Source organism: Temnothorax nylanderi, unplaced genomic scaffold (genome assembly GCF_030848795.1).
Source record: "Temnothorax nylanderi isolate EJ_2023f unplaced genomic scaffold, tnyl_v1.0 TNYL_tig0108_pilon, whole genome shotgun sequence".
In the NCBI taxonomy this organism is placed as follows: domain Eukaryota; kingdom Metazoa; phylum Arthropoda; class Insecta; order Hymenoptera; family Formicidae; genus Temnothorax; species Temnothorax nylanderi.
In genome coordinates this window covers 314,514-322,306 of record NW_027249170.1, presented here as the reverse complement: position 1 = coordinate 322,306, position 7,793 = coordinate 314,514, and the positions used below count along the sequence as shown (strand labels likewise).

General features: G+C 47.0%; 2 protein-coding genes across 2 annotated transcripts; one reads left to right on the top strand and one right to left on the bottom strand.

Moving 5' to 3' along the window:
• Positions 1-974: 974 nt before the first annotated feature.
• Positions 975-3,092, bottom strand: LOC139775934 (uncharacterized). The gene is made up of 3 exons (XM_071712310.1): positions 3,005-3,092; positions 1,718-2,519; positions 975-1,534 (listed from the first exon to the last, which is right to left on the bottom strand). Exons 1-3 carry the CDS (start codon positions 3,090-3,092, stop codon positions 1,234-1,236), a joined length of 1,191 nt encoding a protein of 396 aa, XP_071568411.1. The 3' UTR covers positions 975-1,233.
• Ccdc85 (coiled-coil domain-containing protein 85) lies at positions 1,872-7,723 on the top strand. Its single transcript, XM_071712247.1, has 4 exons — positions 1,872-4,378; positions 5,687-6,059; positions 6,406-6,674; positions 7,455-7,723. The coding sequence occupies exons 1-4, from the start codon at positions 3,488-3,490 to the stop codon at positions 7,497-7,499; spliced, it is 1,578 nt and encodes a 525-aa protein (XP_071568348.1). The 5' UTR covers positions 1,872-3,487; the 3' UTR covers positions 7,500-7,723.
• The last annotated feature ends 70 nt before the right edge of the window (positions 7,724-7,793 follow it).

The following is a 7,793-nucleotide window of genomic DNA, read 5'->3' as shown; positions in this document are numbered from 1 at the left end:
TATATATATGCCAGAGCAGGTAGAATATTTTCGAAGATTACCTCTCTGCCGAGGAACGAGCGTGAAGGAGTAACACCTGCCGTGCGGTACAGTCCGCAAGATCGACAGACGTCGGTGATTTATAAGGAAGGAAGAAGAATGAAGAAGGAAAAGAAGAGAAGAGGAGAGATAGAATGCGTGTGTGTTTTAAGCTTGGATGCGAGTACCGAGAGAGAGAGATTTTTAGAAATTTAAGAGCGTTTTTCACTGGCAGAGCTGGTGCGCATTCAGTGCACATTAAAGCCGTCGTACACAAACCAACGTAAAGTGTATGTTTAATATAAACGGATTAAATCATGAAATCCTCAATATTCTTTATTGCACTATTTGGTAAAATATGTACTGGGTATTTTATCAGTCGAAATATTTGCATTTTACTTTAAATAATTAGAGATTAAATCAGTGTACAACGGCTTTAATGTGCACTGAGTGCGTACCAGTTCTGCAAGTGAAAAACGCTATTAGAAACTCCCGAGATCGTACAATTTTCGTCTCATGATATAGGGAATGCTTGATCCCTAATTTTGTACCCGTCGCATTGTCGAGCTGCCGATTTCTGCGTAACTGCAGAGATTGCTGGTAACTGGCGCGAGGGAAGGCCTTTTTCCGCCGACACGCGCGATGCGTTGATGGAAATTACGCGGAAATTACGCCGTGCCTTCCGCTTGCCGATCGTAAAGATGCTAACGCTACCTCGTTGGGTCTACTCGTTTTCCGCTGAAAAGTCAAGCGGCCGGAAAGTCCCACGAGAAACTCCATGAAGGGTCGGGATTTTCTCTGAATGCTGAGATCCGCGCGTTAAAGATACCGGAAAAAATCCAGAATTTAATCTGTCGACAATTTCGAGAAAGCAGCAAGAGTATTTTTGTCGCAATTATGAAATCTGACTGGATCTCCGATTTCGAAAAGTTTATCGACGGTAGCTTCGCGAGATATTTTTGCATCTTTTTTAACTAAATTTATTTTAGTAAATATATACATATAAGTAAAATTCTATTAAATATAATAAAGTAAATTAATATAAGTATAGTAAATATAAATAAAAGAAGAAATAATGGAAACGAGCTCGTCATATCGATTCGTACTTCGAATTCGCGACTGTCGTTATCTTCTCGATTTCGCTGTTGGGCCCCAACGAGCCGCGGGGCCCTATGTGAAGATCTCATGTTCCTCCCACGACTTCGGAGTTGAAGCTCACGCTTCAACCCTCTCCCTTCTCGAGCCAATCGCGAGATTGCGGCGCGGTGCGCGGTTCCCGCGTCGGGGCCTCACGGGGGCCCGGTGGGGCCCGGCGTCGTCAGCAATCACTTCAAGTCCCGCGAGTAGCCGCCATATTGTTAGTACGTGATTCCAAACGCGGCTCGTGCAAGTCGGGGCCCGCGTAGGGGTCGATGAAACACTGATATCATTAGATTCGTAAAGAGCAAAATTCAATAACAAACTCCAAATCGTGCGATCATCAGCTACTGAGGGAAGATCATTGCGCTGGCCGACGCTGTAATTAGAGGACCCCATATTATGAGCCGAGTTTTGTCACATATACTATACATCAAAGTAAAAAAAGGAACCCTCGATTATGATAATAATAATGACGATTGTATGAAGGAATACGGAGTGCAAGGAGGTTCCACATAGAAACACAACGTCGTTAAGGATTAAGGACGTCGTTAACGCGCACGTCAACGTGGGCCCGACCGGGTGAGCACGGCACTGGGCATCCCGTGAAATGCGGCCCGCCGGCGAGAAAAACGGGGACCCGGCGCGCGGCGGCCGTCGAGCGAGCGAGCCAGGGCATTGCCAGCGCGTAGTGCGGACACGGCGGTCGTCCCGCGGCGACCGGTAAGTCGCTCTCGCGAGTAGACGGGGGCCCCGCGGACGTGCCTCGGTGCAACTCAACGCGCAGCTCGGCGGCGACGTGATCGGGTGACGCCGCGGAATGCGCGTCTCCTGCGAGATCGTAGACCTGGGTGCGCGCAGGAACGAAGGGGGACAGGGGGCGAAAGCCAGGTGGGACGACGGCAACGGCGTAGCGGGCTTCCCTTCGTCGACACGACTCTCTTTTGCGCCGCCTGACCAGGACGAGATGACAGCCACGCGGGTCTGAGTCGCTCCGGTCCCGGGAGTAAGCGAACGGATCCGCGTCTCTGAATGCCGAGGTGGCAAGGCGGCGTGTTTGCTCCGTCTCTGCGAGGCAAGAGGTGAGAGACACGTGAAGGAAGGTGTGACGCACGAATGCTGATAAACAAGAACTGGTATTGAACTTGCGTTTCGTTGGCATCCGACAGTGTCCGAGGCGAAGGTGGAGACGCTGCTAGTAGAGCGACAATTGACCGTGTCTTCGCTTCGTGTGCAAAGGAGGAGAGAGGCGCAGGGTGATCCTCTTGACGAGAAAACGCGCGAATTGGCGTGATTCTTACCTCGTTCGCTCGGGCATGTAGTATACTGAAAAGAGAGAAAGAGAGAGGGGTAACGTGTGAATGCTGTGAGAGGAGAATTGACACGACATATCCGTGCCTCGCTTACGTACCCACTTGAAGCGAAGGGCACCCAAGCCGCAGAGAGACGGGAGACGCGTGACCGCTCATGAGAGGGGACCGCGGTGTTACCGCGGGGATTAGCGATACGAGGAGACTGGTATGTCGATTGTGAGCAGCATTGCGGCTTGAGTTGAACGCGAAGGCCACGATTGTGCGACTGTTGCGAGACCGACGCTGACGCGTGTGCGAGTCGAGCATTGCGGTCTGACAGCAGTCTTGAAAGTGAACAGCATCCAGAAGGGAACGTACTCACTCTCTGAATCATATCCGACCGTTCGACGGAGTGGCGAATACTCCAAGACGATAATAGCTTTCAATTTATATGAATGATCCATTTAAATCCGGAATGATAATGTGATTTACGTTCAATTTACGATGTTCTTTCAAGGTGCATTGTGAACGGTGAAAGACCCGTCGTCCATTGGTACCATTCCTTGGAGAATTCAGACCTGGATGACGGTGGCCTAATCGTGCCACGGTAACTTCGCAAAAACAGCTAGCTTCCGATTTCTTCATCTCCGGTCAATCGTTGGATAAAGTTACCTGGTTAATCGCCGCCCCGTCTTCTCCTGAGCCACGGTCTGCAACGGATAGAAAGCTGAGATTAGCTAACTAATGCCGAAGAAACGGGCCAGAAGGGAATCATAACAAGTAATGTGATTCTCGCTAGACGAGATTCTTTCGCAATACGTAACAGTGAGGCGCCGCTGGCAGGTGCACTCGGGCCGAGAAGCGCGCGAAAGAAGACGAGTGCGAGGAGAAGGCGAAGAGGAGACATAAAAAAAGAGCTAAAAAAGAGGAGGAAGAAGAAGGAGAACGCAGAAATCGGTCGTCGAAAGAGTGAGGCCCGCGCGAGTAAGGCCCCCTACGGCGATAAGGCGAGGCCCGGGTGCCGGTGGAGGGAACGACGTATGTATCGCGCGGGGCCGGTCGCGCGGACCGGGCCCGCTGCCGTCGCCGCTGCTACTCGTGAGAGATCGCGCGCTGACCCAGATTTCGGCGGGTCAAACCGGCGCGAGGAGGCCGCGGCGGACTTTCTGAAATGGGACACGGCGCAGCCTGGAGCTAAATTAGCCGCGATGTCCAATAAGAGTAAGTCCCAGCCGCAGCAGCAGCAGCCGCCGCAGCCGCAGCATTATCAGCAGCAACAGCAGCAGCAGCAGCAGCAGCATCATCCTCCGCACGTGATCAAATCAGTGGACCAACTGCCGCCGCGCTATCAGCCCCCGCCGCAGCCTACCAGTGGCATCTTGAAGAACCATCTTCATTTCGCCAACGGAGCTACGTCGGCGCCGAGCTCGGCTCAAGCCGGCAATAATCAAGGCCTGGGCGCGGCCTTGAGCCATCACCAGATAGGCGCACAGCCGCGCACGTTGCCGCCACCCCTGCCGTCCTCGCAGCATCATCAACATCAGCAGCAGCAGCAACAGCATCAATCGCAGCAGCAACCGCAACAGCAGCAGCAGCAGCAACAGCCACCGTCGAAGGATGCGCAGAGCAAGTACTCGCCGAGGATAGAGCATCGTCATCATCCCCAACCGGGTAACCCGGCGGCAGCGTCCAAAGGCCAACCGCAGCCGTCGACTTACCTCCAACAACCTAAGCTCGGCCAGGGCCCGTACTTGCCACCTAGCAGCCAGTATCCGGCGGTGGGCAACAGCCAGAGCGCGCCGGTCAGACAGAGGATCAGCGACGACGAATTCCTGCGACTCGGTCCCGTGGAGATGCTCAAGTTCGTGCGGAAGACCGAGAGTGACATCGCTAGGCTCGCCGCCGAGCAGAATCGCCAGATACAGAACTTGGTGAGTCCTCCCTTGGATTCTCTGGTTCTCTGTAATATGATTAATCGAGAAATTAGCATGACTCAATCGTTGACGATACGTATCACAGGCTTGGAGCTCAATAATTCAAAAGTGTAATTTGAAAAGTTTTCTATTGTGATTATCTGCTGTAATTATCTACGGTGTAAATTACATATTGAAAGTTGTATGAATGCAAATTCGTAGGAACTAGGAGAATTTCAGAACTTTTAGAACTATTATTCAGAATTATTAACTCTTTCAGAATTATTATTAACTTTTACAATTTGTTCTGTTTTTATATCTTTATAAAGCTGAATTAAAAGCCTGGAATAATTACACTTAGAATGCGATAAAAAAATGTGGAACGCAACCTAAATAATTATTCATATGTTTCACTCTTTTTATTTTTCTTTAAGAACCTCGTTTATTATCGTTTTTGCATAACGGTTTCGCTTGGCAATATATCCACTTCCATTCCCAATCACTGGGTTCATTTATAGATACCTTGCGAGTGGAACGAGAAAATGTTGTGTTTTTCTGGTGTCATGATATAATTCGTTATATCAATAAGACGTTACGATAAATAATATTTCGTTATATCTCGGAGATGTGTAGGATGCAGTTTGCTGTCCTTGAAATCTTTAGCACGCCACACGGAAGTTTTTGAGCGAGAGGCTCTTGTAGGTCATACACAGATTGAACCGACCGTCGTAATTTCAAGTGGTCATGCATATACGCGAGATAAACCGCAAGCGATCGTACGGACAATCAGTTTCCTCTGGCCAGCAAAGTGCTGATTTTACCAAAAGCACTCGGTCGGAAATTGGTCACGTGTCGCTCGCACACGCGTGATGAATAGGTGAAAGGCTTCTTTTCGGCAATCGACGTGTACCGCGGCGCGAATACGCGGAGATCAATGACTCCGTTATTTCTCTCAATACGGAGGGCGGAGGGGAGGCGCACGCGAATTAATGATACAATAGATATTCGGCTGAATGGAAGATATGTCGGTATCATCTGTAAAAAATATATATATATATACAACCTATATGTATAAAATCAGATACATCAATATAGGAAATGTATTCAAATAATTATTTATATGATTGTGACATCTATAAAGTTTTATACAATTTGCAATCGATGAATAAAAAAAAATGAAATAATTTTCAACAGTTTTCATATATCTGAATCTGTATAGATCCTTTCACTTGCATTGTGCATAACAATAATATGAAATTTCAAAAGAGCCTGTGACTTTAAGAAATATGGGATGAGCGCGACTTGACAAAACTATCTACTTTCCAGTTGAATGAGCTGCGGTTGCTGAAGGAAGCCAACCAAAGATTGAACGACGATAACCAGGAACTGCGCGATCTCTGCTGCTTTTTAGACGACGATCGACAAAAGGGTCGCAAGCTGGCGAGGGAGTGGCAGAGGTTCGGCCGATACACTGTGAGCGTTATGCGACAGGAGGTCTCGGCCTACCAGAATAAGCTACGTCAACTGGACAATAAGCAGCAGGAATTAATTAAGGATAATCTAGAGCTCAAAGAGTTGTGCCTGTATCTCGATGAGGAACGCGGCGGTGGTCAAAGGGACGACGGCGACGGGTCGAGCTCGAGTACGAACGCCGAGGAAACCGCGCCGCCGAGGCCGAGGCACACTTCCACATTTAACGGTAAAATCTAGTTAAAAAAATGCAGACCTCTTTCTCTCCCTCGTCTTGTGTTAAGTCAATGAGCGCAAACATTATTTAACACGGAAAGAAATGTGCTCGGATGTAGAAGAAGACGTAATAATCATAATTCGTAGAAAATGAAAGCTTTTCTAAAGAAGCCACTGCTTGTGTTTACATATATAACATTAGTATGGCATACGTGATGAATACCAGGCAAATTGAAAGTGCTTACCGTCATCAAGTGAAATACTCATAATTATTATATGCGGCAGTACGCAGGCTATAGTTGATCTATTTTAATGATCTTCTTGAATGTCGGAGTGATTCAATCGCAAATTTCTTGCAGACCAAACAATGCAGTACGTAAGGAGCTTGGAGCAACGGGTGAAGCAGTTGGAGGAAGACAAGAGTGTTCTCCAGGCTCGCGCGCAAGGCTGGGACGTGCTACCATCGGGTGAAGTTTGGGACAGTCCTGCGAGCCCGACCGACAATACTCACTTGGGAAGCCGGCCGGAAGCCGTAGTGCGCGCTCTTCAGGTTCTGGAGGTCAGAGAACAGCTGGAGAGAGAAGAAGGTCACGACGGTGAAAAGGCGTTAGTTAGAGAGATGTGCAATGTAAGTAAAACGTTCGTCGATTAACATGCGATTCTTACGACAAAATATCTTTCAAGTAGAATAGGAATCTTTTTTGAAATACGATTATCTTGTGTGATTGATACCGTAGAACTCGCTCGAAAAAAATCTTCCGCGTGAGATGAGTGATATGTGTTCGTTACGATATACGTATGATACGAGAATTCTCTTGAGGGGTGTTCCGGGAAAGTTTGAGAGAAGTTTCGCCTTGAATTTTCATACATCTTGAGAGTCCTTGTTGTGAGAGTATTTCTTTCCCGTTTCCTAGAGTTGTTAACTTAATTCTTCCCCTTCTTCTATGCAACATCACATACTCTACTCTAGAGGATAATTGGATGAATATTGCTCCCTCCTCTCTTAGAGAGGGCAATCCAATATAGATAAACCAACGTACGATTTCATCTTCCAATCATCGTGGTTCTTCTTCTTCCTGAGAGCCTTTTTGGGAGAGTTTTGCGATTATTTTACTCTCCCTCTTTGTGACTCTATATATATATACATATATATATATAATATACACACACGCATGTGCTTTATAGTGCGTAATTACAGCTATTATATCTACATTAGCAATATCACGAAGAAGGAAAGCCCTGTGTTGGAGGAGATATCCCGCTCTTCTATTTTTTATTCATGAGGAATTGTGTTCAGAAAACTTCACCACACATCAAATTCACTCCCCCTTCACAGGGACACAACTTTCTTCTCTTCTATCACTATCATTATCTTCTATCAATCTGATTAATCGTCTTTGCTTTCCAGGTCGTCTGGCGGAAATTGGAGGAAGGTCCGCAAGCGAGGCATTAACGATCGTGCCGGGAGAAGTATTTGTCAATTTTTGAGTACTGTTAATATGAAGCAATAAATTCTAACGTTCGTGACATGAAGATAGTATAGCGAATAATGTAAACGATATTTTATGTAGATTTTTATACGATTGTACAATAATCTCAGTATGAGAGTACCGATAGTATCTATTTATGTAAATGTAGCTTTTACAGATTGTTTATTAACAAAGTATTTTTATTATACGATAGTCTACGATTTATCTCAGTTGGTCTCGCCCTTTTCCTTTCCCTTCTTCGTCAAAAGTCTTTTATA

Coding starts and splice junctions, on each gene's coding strand:
- LOC139775934 (XM_071712310.1), bottom strand. CDS start 3,092: ATGAAGAAATCGGAAGCTAGCTGTTTTTGCGAAGTTACCGTGGCACGA. Junction 2,520..3,004: donor TCTGAATTCTCCAAGGAATG/GTACCAATGGAC, acceptor CTCCTCTCACAG/CATTCACACGTTACCCCTCT. Junction 1,535..1,717: donor CCGGTCGGGCCCACGTTGAC/GTGCGCGTTAAC, acceptor CTCTAATTACAG/CGTCGGCCAGCGCAATGATC.
- Ccdc85 (XM_071712247.1), top strand. CDS start 3,488: ATGTATCGCGCGGGGCCGGTCGCGCGGACCGGGCCCGCTGCCGTCGCC. Junction 4,379..5,686: donor ATCGCCAGATACAGAACTTG/GTGAGTCCTCCC, acceptor TCTACTTTCCAG/TTGAATGAGCTGCGGTTGCT. Junction 6,060..6,405: donor GCACACTTCCACATTTAACG/GTAAAATCTAGT, acceptor AATTTCTTGCAG/ACCAAACAATGCAGTACGTA.